The 17,306-nt window shown below is 44.9% G+C and overlaps 3 protein-coding genes across 7 annotated transcripts; all 3 read right to left on the reverse strand.

Annotated features, from left to right (window-relative positions):
• Positions 1–1,042: 1,042 nt before the first annotated feature.
• Positions 1,043–2,159, reverse strand: mocs2 (molybdenum cofactor synthesis 2). The gene is made up of 4 exons (XM_014975423.2): positions 2,025–2,159; positions 1,695–1,851; positions 1,504–1,627; positions 1,043–1,415 (listed from the first exon to the last, which is right to left on the reverse strand). Exons 1-4 carry the CDS (start codon positions 2,134–2,136, stop codon positions 1,335–1,337), a joined length of 474 nt encoding a protein of 157 aa, XP_014830909.1. The 5' UTR covers positions 2,137–2,159; the 3' UTR covers positions 1,043–1,334.
• LOC106909116 (molybdopterin synthase sulfur carrier subunit) lies at positions 2,156–3,923 on the reverse strand. 5 transcript variants are annotated; one of them, XM_088011270.1, is made up of 4 exons: positions 3,664–3,764; positions 2,843–3,020; positions 2,366–2,467; positions 2,156–2,294 (listed from the first exon to the last, which is right to left on the reverse strand). In XM_088011270.1, the coding sequence occupies exons 2-4, from the start codon at positions 2,992–2,994 to the stop codon at positions 2,168–2,170; spliced, it is 381 nt and encodes a 126-aa protein (XP_087867396.1). In that variant the 5' UTR covers positions 2,995–3,020; positions 3,664–3,764; the 3' UTR covers positions 2,156–2,167. The 5 variants fall into 5 exon arrangements, with proteins under 5 accessions (XP_087867396.1, XP_087867397.1, XP_087867398.1 ...); XM_088011271.1 differs by having other exon boundaries at positions 2,843–3,085; positions 3,664–3,761; XM_088011272.1 differs by having other exon boundaries at positions 2,843–3,023; positions 3,664–3,751.
• Positions 3,924–5,776: 1,853 nt separating this feature from the next.
• LOC106909109 (single-strand DNA endonuclease ASTE1-like) lies at positions 5,777–16,699 on the reverse strand. Its single transcript, XM_014975416.2, has 4 exons — positions 15,186–16,699; positions 9,204–9,399; positions 8,981–9,128; positions 5,777–8,913 (listed from the first exon to the last, which is right to left on the reverse strand). Exons 1-4 carry the CDS (start codon positions 16,392–16,394, stop codon positions 8,634–8,636), a joined length of 1,833 nt encoding a protein of 610 aa, XP_014830902.2. The 5' UTR covers positions 16,395–16,699; the 3' UTR covers positions 5,777–8,633.
• Between the last annotated feature and the right edge of the window lie 607 nt (positions 16,700–17,306).

Consider the following 17,306-nt stretch of genomic DNA (forward strand, 5'->3'; position numbering starts at 1 on the left):
ACAGGTGAGTCAGACTGAATGACTCAGACCGGGAACAAACGTTTCAACACCTGAAACCGAACCAGAACCTCCCCACCCAGAGAGGCTCAGTGGGACCAGAACCAGCAGCAGAACCTCAGTACTTGCTGGTTCATCAGGAGTTCTGGTTGGGTTCTGGTTCTGTTCCAGCTAACTGGACTCAATCCAGTTGGCCAGATTGAGTCCAGCAAACCAAACAGGAAGTGATTTTGGGGTCGTGACCTTCATGACCCCAAGGTCATGAAGGTCACTTCCTGGTTGCCGGTCCGTCATCATGGTGATCCGGTTCCCAGTGCTGGTTCTGATCAGAGGTCACAGGTCAAGACTAGGTGGTCCCTGTGGGCCCAGCTGTTGATTCAGAACCAGAATCTTTTGGACCGGCTGCTTGGCTTGGTTTTGCTGAGTCATGATTCCCAGTCTGGACTTCCTGTGGAGGGAGTCCGACCCGCTCCTGCGGTTCTGGTCCGACCCGTTTTGATCTGTCTGGTTCCGTCCAGGAAGCTGTGCCCAACAGAACCACTAGCAGGTCTGGAGCAGAGAACAGGGCCTCATCAGGTCCAATAGACCAGATCAGAACCAACTGGATCAGATTGAAATCAGTGTGAGGATCTCAGTAGAACCTGGTTCTGTTTTTCTGACCAGAACCAGAACCAGGCTGAGGTACTACCACCAGAACCGACTGGTTCTGGTTCCGGTCCCAGGTTCTGCTCATATTCCAGCTTCAGGATGGTCACCATGACTCAGTTTCTGTGGTATGATGACATCACTTCCTGTCCCATGCCCCGACCTGCAGCAGAACTTCCTGTCCGAACGTCATGAGGGAGTTGGAGATGACCCGGCCCGGTTTGGACCCGGTTCAGCCTCTGGGTTCTGCTCAGGTTCTTCGGATCGTAGTTGGTCCGGTTGATTCAGAACCAGAACGATCCAAACATCAGGATGTTTCAGTTTTTCCTCTTTAAACTTTCTTTGTTGCGTCGATATGAAACATTTTCCTGTTTCTTATTAAAAACTAAAACAGAAAAAATGAGAATCTGCGTTTTTATTGGTGCAACTTGAACACATCAGGAAGCCACGACCATATATGGAGCAGCAGAGGGAACCTGGAGCCCAGGTGTGAATACTTAATGAGGACAAAAACCAGAAGGAGTGAGAACTCTTAGCGTATCAAAGATCCTCTATGAGGACAGAGTGCCACTTGATCCAGAAACTCAGATAAGGATGAGCTGAGCTTTTACTTTAACTATACAGTTAGAATAGAACACCTGCCCACCAGGTGCTAATCTGGGGTCACAGGTCATTCTGAGGTCAGTCAGGGGTCAGTCAGAAGCTCCTCCCCTCTGTGACCAGCTGCACTCTGAGTTCTCCTTCCAGGACGACTCCTGGGTGTTGTAGACCTCCTGTGGATCAGAACCAATCAGAACCAACCAGAAGTCAGGATGAGAGATAAGTGGTCAGTATTGGGCCTGGTTCCGGCCCGGTTCCCACCTTCTTCCAGATGGGGGCGCTGGCCTTCAGCTGGGTGACGGCGTGCTGAATGGCCTCCTGGCCGTCCTGGCGGTGTGGAGAGGAGATCGCCATGACGACACTGGCCTCACCCACCTTCACCCACCTGAGGGAGGTAGAGAAGGGTCAGGCTTGGCGGCGATGACATCACAGCGCGGTGGGCGGAGCCTCACCCCAGGCGGTGGTGGATGCAGATGTGCAGCAGCGAGGGCCAGCGGGCCCTCAGGGCCGCCGCCAGACGGCTCAGCTCTGATTGGACCATGGCCTCGTACGCCTCGTACTGCAGACCAATCACCTTCCTGCCCTCCACCTGGTCCTCCCGGGTCACACCTGCACAGGAAACGGGTCAGCAGCACCGACAGCCGGCCGCCCACAGGGGGCAGCGGAGCAGCTGTCACCAGGTTAGGGTCTGGTTCCAGATCAGTTGGCATTGATCCGATTGGTTGATCAGAACTGAAGGCCCGACCTGAGGAAGAGGAAGAGGAGGATGATGAAGGTCGTACCTATAAACACAGAGACGGCGCCGCAGCGGCTGCTGCTGACCGAGTCCACCACTTCCTGCACCGACAGCCAATCACGGCTCAGCCTGAAGATGTCCCTGGGTGGCTCCGCCATGTGTAGAGATCGGTCCGGTTCTGGTTCTGTTCTACCCTCCGCTCAGCGGCGGCACCACGGCCACCTCGTCGCCGTCCTGCAGGCTCAGCTGCTGGTTGCCGATGGCGACGTACTGTTGGCGTACAGCCAGCACCACACGGCCCTGCAGCGCCACCAGCCTGCAGAGACACGACGAGTCGCCGTCAGCGCGTCGCGCCGCCACCTGATCGCTGCGTCTGAGCGCGCCTACCTGGGCTGTTTCCGTAGCAACAGAGCCCACAGGTCCCTGCTGCTGATTGGCGTTGGCACGGCAACTAACTCCTCCTCCCTCAGTCCGGTCAGCTCGGCGCTCCTAGCGAAGTACAGCACGGTCACCTGAGGAAGAGACAGTTTTTCCTTCCACTCAACTTCCCACCAACCAGCTGGTAAACAGGCTTTGAGCAGCCAGTTGCCATAGTGACGACCTTTAGCATCTGACCACAGAATAAACCCAGAAACTAACTGGTTAAAGATTTTTTATCAACATTATTTCTATAAGACATTTCAGCAACACTTAATCTGATTGATGCATCAGATTATTGATCAGATTATTGATTAATGTTTCAAAAGCAGCTCTGATCAGATCTTAGTCTGGATGTAAAGGAGCTCAGTGTTTCGGCTGTTTTTCAGTTTTCTGTTAGTTTGTTCCAGATCTGTGGTGCATAGAAGCTGAATGCTGCTTCTCTACGTTTGGTTCTGGTTCTGGTGCAGGGACCGCTCCGTCTCCAGCTGATGTTTCTGGTTCCTGATGTGCGGTGGGTTCCGTCCAGGTTCATGTTTGTTAGAGAAGATCCTGCAGGTGTCGATGCAGGCAGGCCACTGTGCTGCAGCTGGACCCATCAGCCTGCAGAGAGCTCCAGGTCCTGCTGCTGGGACACCGAAACACCTTCAGGTTTCATCGTGAGAAGAAGAACAGTAGAACCTCCGATCTCTGCCACATGAACAACCAGAGTTTTAATATCGGCTGATCCGAGGTTAGAGACAGGATTTCATCTGTCACAGCAGATTTGGAGAAGGACACGACTCTGGTGCTCTTGGCTGCAGAAACGGCTGATAAATAAATTCAGTTCCAGCCATAAAATTAATAACCCTAAAATTCTGATTGAATTTGGACCGGGAGGTTCCGATTGTTTTTCGCCCCTGGGGTCCTCACAGAGCCCCGCCCCACATGCAGCATGTGACCTATGACCCGATTCGCTCCTCACGCGGCGGACTCTGAGGTCTCGTGCTTGTCCTGCGGGTCCGCTCCAGAACTCCGTTAGGAAATCTGAGGATTTACATATTTCTGCATCTGACCGAAACAAACACACGAGCAGAGGATCTGACCTCACTAATATGGAGTCTGGCTTCAGTTTGGCGCGATGAGTCCGCAGTAAAAAACCTTTTATCGCTTCCATTCATACCGATATTTGAGGAGGCTTCAGTTATCTAAGCCGTTAAACGTCGGCTAGAATCAGACAGAAAGTCAGAGGAGTCTGGTAGAGATGAAAACAGCTGCAACAAACTCACCTGCGCAGACATGAATCCTCCTGCAGCGGACAGAACTCACCTGGGCAAACTCTGACCGACGCCAGTTACTGTTTTACTCCTCCCGATTCTTCTTCTGCTCCCTAAAGCCCAACACACCGAGCAAGTGTCGCCACCTGGTGGACTGCAGTCTGTTGTCGGCCTCCTGGACCAATCGTTACCTCTGCAGGGCGGAGTCACTGCGGAGGGAGGGAGGCGTTTTGGAGAGGGCTGCATGGTGGTGGCAGCACAGGGATGTGGGCCTCCGGGTGTAGATATGAAGCTGAATGATAAATCAGGTTTCCTTTGGTGTTTAAACCAAAGGAAACACCAAAGAAGAAGAGGAAAAAACAAAACAGAAACAGAAACCAGGCGGGTGTGAACACGTCCCACCGGCTGGAACGTTCCTGAACCGGGATTGGAAACAAAACCAGGTGAAAAAAAGTATACAAGTATACTTTAGTATATTTCAAGCATACTTACATTTGTGAAAGTACATTTTAAGTATACTAAGTATTAAGTGTAGTACCTATAAATATACCTGAAGTATTCTAAAAGTATACTTGTACCAATTTCAGAATTAGAACTTTAAACACACTTAAACATAATTGGACCAAAATACACTTTTAATAAATATATTAAATAAAAGTATACTTTAAGTGAACAAAATATATATTTACCCAAGTGTCAATATAAAATATATTTTAAATATATTTAAAATGTATTTTGTGTATATTTTAAAATATATCCTCAAAATATATATTTTTTAAATTCACTTAACACTACTTTAAATTATTATTTTCACTATGTTTTAAATGACATCTCAGTGTAAATTGTAGGCTAATAAAGTATGCCTTTTTTAACTTCTTTATTTAACCAGGTGAACCCCGTTGGGATCCAGATCTCATTTTCAAGAGGGACCTGGGCAGAAGTCTGCAACACGCAGCAACCTGGTTACAAAATAAAACTCATGAATACATATGCAGAAGTTTGTCTTTTAGGCTCCTATAAAATACTTTTCGTGACTTTTTAAGTACTTAAAAATAATGTCTTTTTAGGTGCCTTAAAATCTTTTACTATTTTTGTTAAAATTGCAAAGAATAAAAAAAATAATCATCGTGATGTAATATTTAAGAAAGTACCCAATCCATTTTCAGATTATAATCAACAGGATTAGCTGCAGTTCAAACTCCAGACCAGAGGCTCTGCTCCACCAGATCACCAACCAGCTCTGAGGATGAACCTCCACATCATCTTCATGATGGAAGTTTGTTTTTTCAATGAGCAGCTAGCTACATTTTCAACAACAATAACTGCTGTTACCAACACCAAGGGCTTAATAAACATGATTTGATTTAAAAATAACTGGACAGAATTTTTCCCCTTGTTAATCTAACATTTCTCTTTGTTGAAGAAGATTCTAAGTTATAATATTTCTTCAGAAAGAAACTCTTTGGCTCGAACTTCTTCATCCCAGGTTCTCCCGGCGGGCCGCTTGTAGCCACACAGAAACAACAACGAGTGCAGACGTCACAGAATTACAGAGTTTAATCCAATAGAAGACAACGTATGAAATTACAACAGAAACTGCAGAACAACAGAGACATACATTCATTTACCTGACATAAATGGAAAGAAGAAGAAGGAAAGAAAGAAAGAAAAGCAAAGACGTCTTTGGAGAATTGCAAGAACAAATCTAATTTGTTACTTCTGTGTAGAAAGTTTTATAGTAAAAGGCGTATTCTTATCTTTAATTTATTCAAATAAGGCGTATCTTTGCTCATCCAACCAGGAGCTATCTCTGACCCTCTCTAAAGCCAGGAACTCCTGCTGTTTTCAGCTTTTCACATATGAGTGTGAAAAGCTGGAACTTCTCCTGATTGTTTCCCACACAGACAAAAGGCAGTTCAAACGATCCTAGCAAACCATCTGCTGTAACTACAGGTAACATAAAGGTCAATAGGCCAGAATAAGTTACTGATTTTAAAACTATAATTAGGCTATTTCAGTCAAGACATGTTAATCTTTCCATGGAATTGTAGCCTAAAACAATGTAAGTACTGTAGTGTAGTTATGCATGTAATGTACAAAGTAGGAAAGTAGGAATAAAGACAAATTTTGAGTAATTAAAATTGTACTTTATTAGCAATAGCAGTAAATCAAAAATAAAAATTAAGTGTAATTTAAATGCATTACTAATATATTAGCAGTATATTTAAAGTATATTAAAAGTATATTTTAATATACTTCTATGACAGAATTAGTACACAAAATATCCTAATGAAACTCTTGAATACTACATAAAAACGTATACTCAAAGTCAGTGGTGGGCCGTCAAGGCCTTCTCTGCTGGCCTAAAAATATCTGAATCAGACTGATGTTAATTATATTTTGTCCATAAATACGTATTAAATAATTCCCAATGGTCTATCCGCTTCCTTTCACTGCTCCCCTGGTTGCGCTGCTTCCAGATGTGTATTTTCATATTTAAGCATTGAACCAATCACATTTCAGCCACTATTTGTTGCCAGGGTCAAATAAATCTGCCCGGAGGCCTTCGCAATCAGTTCTGCGGGCCATGTAGCATAAAATACATGTCGATCAATCTGTTGCTTCAACCAATCAGATTTTGAGTTGGCGACACCAAGGCCCTCTAGCAGCGTATTAACGTCAGCGTATTCACACGCTTTGATGGGACAGCCAAAGAGCACTAGCCAGAGCTAGCAAACTGCGTTTGTAGCGAGCTGCACAAGCAAAGATATTGTTGTGTTGATTTAATAGCTGTTTTGTCAACCCACAATGGCTGAAGGAGGAGAAGAAATGGAATTGGTTGGAGATTTACTGTCAAAGCCATTTTCAAGACGGACTTTTCAAGAAAAGATGGACATTGTTAAGTAAGGTCGGGCAACTCCGAAGCTAGCAAGCCTGTCAGAACCGGGAAAACGATTTGTCCGCCACTTTCAGTCTACTGACTACGAACAGCGGTAAAGCTAGCCGGCTCTGACTTCAGCCGGCCCAGTACATAATATACAAGTGCGCGGTAGCTCAAGACATTATGGTACACCCATTTACGTGCTGCTTTCACAATAAAAGCGCATATCCGGTTCATGTTTAAGCTACTCAAATCCAGCCGCAGCATTTGCAAACAGAAAATAATATATGCTGAAAAACTAATACAAAATAAAAACTAATCTCTCTCTCTCTATTTATATATATATATATATCAGAAAGTGGCGACTAGATCTGATGTATAATTTCAAAATAAAAGCCTATCAAAAAAGTCATTTTTATCTTTTTCCCCTAAGTTGCCGTGCCCATTGCTGTTTCCAAAGATTGCTGATGTAGCAATTCTGTAAAAAAGGTGTATATTTCACCTCAAATCCATCTTCACTATTTATGTATATTTGTTTTTCTTAGTTTCTGAATTTTATTTTGGTGGTGACGCTTTTATTTTCTTGCTTCCTGTTTGGCGTCATATCCTGTGTGTTCCCGCTGCTCTCCTCAGTTCGCGCCGAGCTGCGCTGGGGAGAGGTAAGCGTATAAAGTTGTCTTCTGTTTAAGTGTTAAAATATTTGAAATGTTCTTAAAAGTATGTTCACTGAGCTCACAACTTGTTATATTTTGTTGCTAAATTGTTTTATGTGTAGCGCAGCACGTTATTGGGTATTTAATTCCCACATTAAAGACAATTATCGAGTTTACTGTCCAAACGCTTTTATTTTTGTTCTTTTGGTTGGTTAAGGTCTGTGTGGGGAGGCCGGAGCCCGGGAACTGCTGTGCTGAATGCATTTTTATTTTGAACAGAATAAACCCGCCTTCCTGCTACAAAACACCCTGGGTCCTCGACTGCTGGTTTCTTTCTTCACCTACACACAACGCAGAGTACATACAGATGAGTCGGAGGGAACCGGCTACACTACCACTTCTGGGTGACAGAGGGACAACTCTAGAACAGAGCCAGAAAGTTGCAACTAGATCTGATGTGTAATTTCAAAATAAAAGACCATTAAATTAGTACTTTAGATCTATTCCACCTAAGTTGCCGTGCCCATTGCTGAGGAACTCTCTGTTTCCAAAGACTGCTACCACTTCTGGATGACAGAGGGACACCTCTAGAACAGAACCAGAAAATATCAAACACATATGATCTATAATTTCAAAATTAAATCCTTTTAAAATAATACGTTTTTACTTTTATATACAAAAATAAGTAGAAAATGTAAAGAGCTGCCTCACTCAATCATCTTATTTATATACAGATTTTTCTATAATCTCCTATACATGTACTACTTATATACAAACCAGATTTCAAAAAAGTTCATCCAGGAGGGAACCAGGAGGCTCCACTGAAGCAAAACGACACACCAAGAGTTGGGGTCAAAGGTCAAAATGCACCAAAAATAAACAGTCAAAACTTTATTAAGGTAATAGTTACTGGAAACCATCAGCAAGTTTTACTGGACAAGATGAAAAAAAACAAGAACAGATTCAATGAAACATTCAGAAAATATATTCACTAGTGAACTAGAATTCATTATCTGATAATAATCTGATAATAAACAGAAAATAACCAAATGATAATCAGATAAACACATAATAAATACATAATTATCAGCCTGACAGACCTGAAAGTGTTTCATTGAACTGAGATCTTCCTGCAGACTAACTTTACCTAAAATATTAAGGTTCATTCAGTTTTTTAAATGTATAGAATAAAAAGAGAAACCATTGCTAAATATGTCATTAAAACAGCTAAAATAAAATATAGTTTAAAAGAACAAACAGCCTGCTGCAGCCGTCAGAGCAGAACGTCCTATTTAAAACCCATATTCCCACAGAAAACGCATCACTTCAACATTCAGGCTTAAAAACACTCATTTCACACATTACAGTAGCATAAAACCAGAGCAGCAGGTTGCTGGGGGCAACACCAGCTTCCTGTCAACGCTCAGCTTCATTCCCTCCGTCTGCGTTTACTTCCCGTCATCGCCTGGGCCCCGCCCTCCTGGTGGGCCCCACCCTCCTGGTGCGGCCCGTCCTCCTGGTGGGGCCCGCCCTCCTGGTGGGCCCCGCACTCCTGGTGGGCCCCGCACTCCTGGTGGGGCCCCTTGTCGAGCAGACTGGGTGACCATCAGGGCTCTGTTCAGCAGCTCTCCCTCGCCGTGCTGCAGCTGCTCCCTCCTCTCTCTGAAAGCGTTGGCGTCGGACAGCAGCTGGTACTGCAGCTGGTGGAGCCATGGACCGCAGTACAGCCTGGAGGCAGGGTCAGGGGTCAGAGGTCAGCTAGGATACATCCTGTCTGACGATCAGCCGGGTTTACCTGCAGCATTGCGGCTCTGGCAGAGGGAAGCACAGCAGCTGGTTCAGGTGGAGGCTCTGCCTCAGGCAGGTCAACCAGCGGCTGAACGCATGAGCAGCACTGGCCTGCAGGGGGCGCTGAGCAGCCACCGCACCCCGGACCACACTGCCTGGAACACGGACACACCATCCAACTGTCATCCAACCGTCATCCAACCATCATACGTCACCCAGCTGAGTCTCACCTCCATCAGTGCTTCCTTGCAGGAAGCCGAGGACCAGAGCCTGGAGGCAGGACATGTTGAACCTGTCGGGGTTCTGCTGGTACCAGAACCGGGTCACACAGAGTGGCAGCTTCAACTGGTCCGGGATGTGTTCAATGTCCAAGCCTAAACATCCCAGAGCTTCATACAAGACGGTGCGGCGCAGACCCTCAGGAGCCTGTGGAGGAACTAGAGTCATGATTTCTTTGCACAGTTTTATTTTGCATCTTGATCCTTAGAAGAGAAGGATGACCGCTGTTCAGTCTGGAGCTTAAAGCTGACCCACTCACTGGACAGAGAAGCAACACAGAGGACCTCAGTGGATCCTTCATTCTGCCCAATGTCTACTTCCCTGTGCTACTGCAGAAGAGAGCATCCATCCCTCCCCTTCCCTCTCCTTCCTCTAACTCCGTCATTCTGCCCAGTGAGGGACTCTACTTGTCAGAAAAGCTGCTCAGTTAGCCGTGAACACAGCGCCACAGACACTGGACCCATGTGGAAGGGCTTACTTATAGGCTTCACTTCTGGATCTCTGACCAATGGTTGGTAGTCGGTACCACACTGAGATCAATGAGCTGCTCTTCGTCTAACCTCAGCAGCAACAAACGCAGCCACCAGGATCAGTGAGACCTGCAGAGGGTAGCATCGCCTCTGGAGCTGGGCATCGTCCAAAGAGAACGTTTATATTTTACAAAGATGCAAACGATAGAAATAAAATACCAGCAAGAACACAGCAGATTTTTTAGATTTTTAGAGACATTATTTTGTTTCACTTCTTGTTCATTAACAGGATCTCGTGACATGTTGGTACATCAATAACGTGTTCCAACCTTGGCGTGTTCCAACCCTAACGTGTTCCATCCTTGACGTGTTCCAACCCTAACGTGTTCCATCCTTAACGTGTTCCATCCTTAACGTGTTCCATCCTTAATGTGTTCCAACCCTAACGTGTTCCATCCCTAACGTGTTCCAACCCTAACGTGTTCCAACCCTAACGTGTTCCATCCCTAACGTGTTCCATCTTTAACGTGTTCCAACCCTAACGTGTTCCAACCCTAACGTGTTCCATCCCTAACGTGTTCCATCCCTAACGTGTTCCATCCTTAACGTGTTCCATCCCTAACGTGTTCCATCCCTAACGTGTTCCATCCCTAACGTGTTCCATCCTTAACGTGTTCCAACCCTAACGTGTTCCATCCCTAACGTGTTCCATCCCTAACGTGTTCCAACCCTAACGTGTTCCATCCTTAACGTGTTCCAACCCTAACGTGTTCCATCCCTAACGTGTTCCATCCTTGACGTGTTCCAACCCTAACGTGTTCCATCCCTAACGTGTTCCAACCCTAACGTGTTCCAACCCTAACGTGTTCCATCCCTAACGTGTTCCATCCTTAACGTGTTCCAACCCTAACGTGTTCCATCCCTAACGTGTTCCATCCCTAACGTGTTCCATCCCTAACGTGTTCCATCCTTAACGTGTTCCATCCCTAACGTGTTCCATCCCTAACGTGTTCCATCCCTAACGTGTTCCATCCCTAACGTGTTCCATCCTTAACGTGTTCCAACCCTAACGTGTTCCATCCCTAACGTGTTCCATCCCTAACGTGTTCCAACCCTAACGTGTTCCATCCTTAACGTGTTCCAACCCTAACGTGTTCCATCCCTAACGTGTTCCATCCCTAACGTGTTCCATCCCTAACGTGTTCCAACCCTAACGTGTTCCAACCCTAACGTGTTCCATCCCTAACGTGTTCCATCCTTAACGTGTTCCATCCCTAACGTGTTCCATCCTTAACGTGTTCCAACCCTAACGTGTTCCATCCCTAACGTGTTCCATCCTTGACGTGTTCCAACCCTAACGTGTTCCAACCCTAACGTGTTCCAACCCTAACGTGTTCCATCCCTAACGTGTTCCATCCTTGACGTGTTCCAACCCTAATGTGTTCCAACCCTAACGTGTTCCATCCCTAACGTGTTCCATCCTTAACGTGTTCCATCCTTAACGTGTTCCAACCCTAACGTGTTCCAACCCTAACGTGTTCCATCCCTAACGTGTTCCATCCTTGACGTGTTCCAACCCTAATGTGTTCCAACCCTAACGTGTTCCATCCCTAACGTGTTCCATCCTTAACGTGTTCCAACCCTAACGTGTTCCAACCCTAATGTGTTCCAACCCTAACGTGTTCCATCCCTAACGTGTTCCATCCTTAACGTGTTCCAACCCTAACGTGTTCCATCCTTAACGTGTTCCATCCTTAACGTGTTCCAACCCTAACGTGTTCCAACCCTAACGTGTTCCAACCCTAACGTGTTCCAACCCTAACGTGTTCCAACCCTAATGTGTTCCAACCCTAACGTGTTCCATCCTTAACGTGTTCCAACCCTAACGTGTTCCAACCCTAACGTGTTCCAACCCTAACGTGTTCCAACCCTAACGTGTTCCAACCCTAACGTGTTCCATCCCTAACGTGTTCCATCCTTAACGTGTTCCTATTGGTCAGTTTACTTTTGTTAGTTTTTTGCTTTTTCTGTGAGCTAAACCTGAATGAGCTCCTCCCGTTGTCCTAAGATCCGCCTGAGCTTTTCACCCTGCGCGGTTCTGACGGGTCGCCTGTTTATTAGCCTTTTTGTGGTTTCGCAAACTGAAAAGCTGACGGGTCAAAAAAAAAAAAATCACTGTCTGCACCTCACCAGCACAAACCTAAACCGTAAAACCAGCGGACTTTTCTTTTTACAAACGATGCTAAATAATAGACATGAAAGCGAAGCCGACCCGTCTGATCTGTAGAAAGACGGGATGTTGATTCCCAGGTTCAGGTGGTGTCAGACATCCAGAGGAGGAGAAAGTGATGCAACATTGTTTGCTTAGTTTTTCCTCTTTGGGGACTAGATTAAATTGTTTAACCCGCAGTCTGAGTCGCTCAGGGTGGCAGATGTGACCCGCCAGAACCGCACACAGTATAAAGCTCAGCCGGGATCCAAATGACCGCTGTCAGAACCAGAGTGGGATCAAACTCCGCTCATTCAATTTTAGCTTACAGAAAAAGCACCAAGCCGCCAAATAAACATAAACTGACCAGTGACATTTAGCTCTGACTGCCCACCGCCAGAGACTGGCTACTACAAGACGTTTTGGAAAAAAGAGGTTTTTTCTGCACAATTTTGCTAATAGTAAAGAGGGTTGGATAATAAAAAATCCATATTATTCTTTTCTTTTTTTAAAGTGGGTACAAAACATTTCATTGAATATTTTTTTGGCAGTGCTTCCCTAATGGCTATTTTTAGAACTTGGTCAAAGACAAGGTCCCCTCGGGCGACCGGGGGCCGCGGGCCCCGTGTTGGTGGCCCCTGGTCTAAACCTTGACACAGTGTTCTCTTCCAATACCAGTTACTAATATTCCCTTCCTCTGATCTTTTTGTAGTTTGTAAATTCATATTATTTGTGTGCGTGAAATATATTCTTCCCTTCAGTTGGCTTCTTACGTGCAGTGTGAACTTTTTTTTTATATTAATTTTTCATTGTTTCATGCAGGCGGCTCTCAGAGGAGAGGCCACAGCTCCAGGTTTGGATGCAGCTTCCCAGAATCTCCCAGTGATCCTCTTCCTCCTCCTGACATCGAACTTTATTGAGTTTTCACAAATCAGGAAAAGGTTTGACAAATCCCAAACAAGGTTTTAAATATTCAGCTTGAAGAGGAGAATAATCTAAGTTTCAAGTGTCTCAGTGTGGTAGTTTTTAAACTAGAGTCAATTAAAGATGCAGAAGGTAGTGACAAATTAGGTGGAATCGCCCTTTAGCTATTGGAAGCTGGAATTGGAAACCAACTTCAGCTTGTTATGATACGGCCCCTGGGTAAGCTGCTTGTCAATAATGAAATAATGAAAATTGAAATTAACAGCTTGTTTTCTTTTTTATTTTTGCAATTGCTGTTTTTCTAATTTCGTTTTAAAAACGAAAAAAACAAAAGAACGAATCATACCCAGATATGAACCCCCCTGGATCTGCATGAAATGGTTCGTTCCTGCTTGGAGCTTAACAGTGACGTAAGCAGCTACAGTCAGTAGAAGCTGCAGCTGAATGCAGCGGCTACTGTGGCAGTTACTCTGCTGCTAAGAAAAGTTATAAAATCAGGTTTTCAAAAAAAAAGGGAGAGAGAGAAAAAGGCAATAGTGTTAATTTATAACCCAGTTTTTCTCCAAGAGAGGTGGGTAGACTGTGTGAGATTATCAACCATTTAGCATAGTTAGCTTAGCTACAGACTCCTGATTACCTCCATTTCACAGCATTTAATGAATTAAGGAAAATAATTACCAACATATTCATATATTTAACTTGTCCCTTGTACCTTTTACCACTTAACAGATGAGTCAGTCAGCAGCAGCTCTAACCCACATCCCTCCTGACCTGCCCTCTCCTGAGTGAAATTAAAGCTGCAGTAACTTTTATATAAATATTTTTCATATATTTTTAAAACTGTCATCATGTTGTGACAGTATGGTGTGAGAGGTAATCTGTGAAAAATCTATTTCCTCTGCCTTCTCCCAGTGCCAGAAACAACCAGTCAGTGGCAGGAGAGTTTTAGTGCTGTCAATCACCATCTCATGTGGTCCTGCTCATCCTTCCTCGATTTGTGCCGTGCTGCAGCTAGCCTAGCACAGAGCTATGCAGATTGAAACTGTGAATGCTCAGTTTAGTTAGCATAGCTACCAATGACGGCAGATAAACAGTTTCTTGTAATAAGTTGTTTCTCCCCCATTAGCACATTTAGCAGTGAGTGAATGAGGATGATTGACAGCACTAAGAGCGTCCTGCTGGTTCTGATTGGTTGTTTTGGTCAGAACGGTGCATTACTTTAACCAGTAACAGTAATTCAGGAAGCAGATGGAGGAGATTGATTGTTTTCACAGATTATCTGTCTCATAACAAACTGCTACAACATGGTGACAGCTTTAACAAATATGGAGAAAACATATTTTTATTAAAGTTATGTACTGCAGCTTGAATAAAATGCAACTACAAAACATTTTGAGAAGTCTGGATTGTTTCATGTGTATTTTGCACATTGCTTTAGACTGTTGCTTGTTGGTAGAGACATTTCAGTATCTAAAACTAATAGAAAAATCTAAGCAACCTACTTGCATACTGGATGTGGACTGTTGGATGTTAAATTCATGAGCAGTAAATATTGTGCTAATTATCAGTATTGAACCACAGAAAGCAAGGCAGATGCAGGCCTTTAAAATTGTGACGCTTTTTATGGGTCAAATAGACTCAAAAAATTGTAACAGCAGCTGCGTGGGGTGGCAAACAAATTTTTTGTCAGGGGCCCCAAAATTCCTGGCAGTGCCCCTGCATGGCGTGTTGCATCCCAAACATGATTCAATTAAAGCAAATCAAATCAAAGTACCCTCCATGTTGGAGACGGCTCGCTGGAAACGCATAATAAAGGTATTTTTGGTATTTCTGACCTGGGTTTGAACCGTCCAGGGTCACAGTCTGCAGGTCAAATACCAGAGTTGTGAATTAACTGAAACTGATGGGATTCTCCCTTTTTCTCCATCTCTGTAAGAGGGAGTAAAAGTGATGTACCTTCATATTTTCTTCACTTCCCTGGACTAGGCAGGGGAGTCACTGCTCATTTTCTTTACTTAATTTCTTAATAAAATAATAATCAAAATGCATTTTGATTTGTTCTTGATTGACTCAGTGATTCACCTTAGGTAAGACTTATTTATTTCCTTAACTATTCCTAGCGTGTTGCTATGGGTGTAAGATCTCTTGACATCTTATTACAGCCGTAACTCGTTACACCTCATGCATGCTAAAGCTCTGGCATGTTACTGTCGGTGTTACGAGATGTTGTGATATGTTGCTTCTCCTCTACTTTTAACTGATTGGTTTTCATTGTAACCTGGAGCAACATCTTATCAGTGAAAAGCATGATCCGAGGGAAGCAGTTTTACCTCATTCAGATGCTCCAGCTCCAGTTTCTGCAGCTCCTCTGGTGTCACACCTGCTAGGACAGGGGTGACCTGTTTAGGACGCATATCTTCAGCGCCCTCCCGGTCATATTCTGTGCATAGCTCCGTTCCAAGCAACAGTCCATAGAAGAACTGTCGGATCCGGAGGGAAGCACTGTAGCTGCTGGGCTGGGAGAAGTCCTCCACCAGTGGAGTCAAGGTCATCGACTTCTGGGTCACAACAGATGTGACGAAGGAGGTCAGTCTTCCTCTCTGAATTTCCTGGATGACCCACTGAGGCAGGTTGGGACGAGGTGGCTCCTTTAAGGCATATTGTTGAGCTGAATTCAGGTAAAGTTCGAGGTCCTCCTGCTTAGATCTGCCTACCAGCTGCAGAGCTGCTGTCACAGCCTCCTCGGGCGTCTTCCCCCTGAACTCTCCTAAAAACTTGAGGATGGCTCGCTGTCGACTAGTAGAGGATCGTCCTGGCTGCTGAGCTTCAAGATATTTTCCGATTAACTTTTTGATGTCTTCTTTTTCTAACTGTGAGTAATCGTTTCCTGATAAAGCAGCAAAGATGGGCATGTGATGCTCATCTACATTAAAACATCTACAAAACTGTGAGATTTTGTAGCGCTGAGCAGGAATGGCTCCTTGTGTCACAGATTCCCACTGGAACCCATCAATTGAAAGGAACCCTTCCTGCACATCAAAGATGTAAAAATCTGAGTCGTTGGACAGAACGGGGCATTTCTTCTCATTGGCCTTCAGAGCAGCTGTCAGGTCTGCCTCTCCAAAACACTGCTGGATCTCCACCTGCAGCTCCTGAAGGACCTGGATGAAGACGTCTTTGACCAGAGGAGGCAAGATGTTGTCCCACTCGCCAGCCCTGGACTCTGAAAGTCTCTTTGCTTTCTGAAGTTTGTCTTTCAGACGAGTTTCAACAGTTTTGTTCTTTATGGGTTCTGCGCCTCCATCCAGAAGGACCAGCGGCTTGATGTTGCAGCTCTTCAGGCTGCTGAAGAACTGACAGACCAGACCTCTGAATGCAGAGTAATCTCCTCCGTGTTGCTGGTCCAGCTTCGGCTTGGAGTTAAAATACAGAGAATAGTAGAGATTTGGACCGTCAATGACGACGGCGCTGTTCTTGAAGCCAACATCCTCCAAAGTGCCTGATTCTTTAACCAGAGTCTTCATTCCCTTAACGCCCATGGTCTCTGAAGGTTGCAGAAAGGTGAACGTTGCTGAACGCCTCTGCAGACTCTTCTACCAGGAACCAGGAAGGAGGCAGGCTGCCAAACTGGAACCCACAGGACCAGAACCTGTTTCACCAGTGAGAGTCGGATCAACCCAGCTGCTGGTGCCAACTAAACAATTCAGTAGTTTGAATTGTTTAGTTGGCCTTTGACTTTGTGACAGTTCCTCCAGTCTGACAGAGAGAAGACATCCAGATCATCTAACTGCAGGTTAACGCCCTGAGTCCGTTTGGTTCTGTTCTCTGAGACGCAAGACTGAAATGGACCAATCAGAGTTCAGCAGTTTATTCTCTGAGGGTAGGGTCGGAGGCTGACTCTGTTTGGTCACATGATTCCTGAGAAACTGAAACCTAAGATCAGATTTCACAGTCAACAGCAGCTCCTGCTGTTCTGACCCGGCCCGGTCATGACGTCCAGAACCACCTGGGTGATGAGGCTTCTAGAGCGGCTGAGGTTATGCTGAGCCATCTCTGTAGTCATGCTGTTATGGGCCACTTCCTGCTACACTCCAACTTTGTGTTATTTGTTGTTTTTTCAACTTTTAACTTTATTTAAATTAGAAAGGAAATAATTATTGGGTCTAGATAAAAGGTGTCTTGACTCCTAATGTGATTTTTTTTTATTTGGTTGGCCAGAAAAAGTTTTTATTGTCAGCAACAAGAAGTTTCTTTTTGAAGTCCTGCTGTATTGAACCCGGTTAAATTGGATCGGCCCGGCCCAAGTCCGTCTCACTGAAAAGTTTGCTGAATGTTTGAGTGTCGATGTGTCAGGATACGAAAATAAAATAAAGATAAAAAAGTCCTCCATTTTCCATTTAGAAAGATTCAGTTTTCTGCTTGGAACCTAACAGAACCCAGCAAAACCCAAC

Source organism: Poecilia mexicana, unplaced genomic scaffold, assembly GCF_051168715.1.
Source record: "Poecilia mexicana isolate PSO_F unplaced genomic scaffold, ASM5116871v1 scaffold_12, whole genome shotgun sequence".
In the NCBI taxonomy this organism is placed as follows: domain Eukaryota; kingdom Metazoa; phylum Chordata; class Actinopteri; order Cyprinodontiformes; family Poeciliidae; genus Poecilia; species Poecilia mexicana.

Coding starts and splice junctions, on each gene's coding strand:
- LOC106909109 (XM_014975416.2), bottom strand. CDS start 16,394: ATGGGCGTTAAGGGAATGAAGACTCTGGTTAAAGAATCAGGCACTTTG. Junction 9,400..15,185: donor AGCTGGAGCATCTGAATGAG/GTAAAACTGCTT, acceptor GTTCCTCCACAG/GCTCCTGAGGGTCTGCGCCG. Junction 9,129..9,203: donor GCAAGGAAGCACTGATGGAG/GTGAGACTCAGC, acceptor TCCGTGTTCCAG/GCAGTGTGGTCCGGGGTGCG.
- LOC106909116 (XM_014975424.2), bottom strand. CDS start 3,897: ATGCAGCCCTCTCCAAAACGCCTCCCTCCCTCCGCAGTGACTCCGCCC. Junction 2,468..3,703: donor GTCGGTCAGAGTTTGCCCAG/GTGAGTTCTGTC, acceptor GTACTTCGCTAG/GAGCGCCGAGCTGACCGGAC. Junction 2,295..2,365: donor TTGCTACGGAAACAGCCCAG/GTAGGCGCGCTC, acceptor GTGTCTCTGCAG/GCTGGTGGCGCTGCAGGGCC.
- mocs2 (XM_014975423.2), bottom strand. CDS start 2,136: ATGGCGGAGCCACCCAGGGACATCTTCAGGCTGAGCCGTGATTGGCTG. Junction 1,628..1,694: donor TGCATCCACCACCGCCTGGG/GTGAGGCTCCGC, acceptor TACCTCCCTCAG/GTGGGTGAAGGTGGGTGAGG. Junction 1,416..1,503: donor GCGCCCCCATCTGGAAGAAG/GTGGGAACCGGG, acceptor TCTGATCCACAG/GAGGTCTACAACACCCAGGA.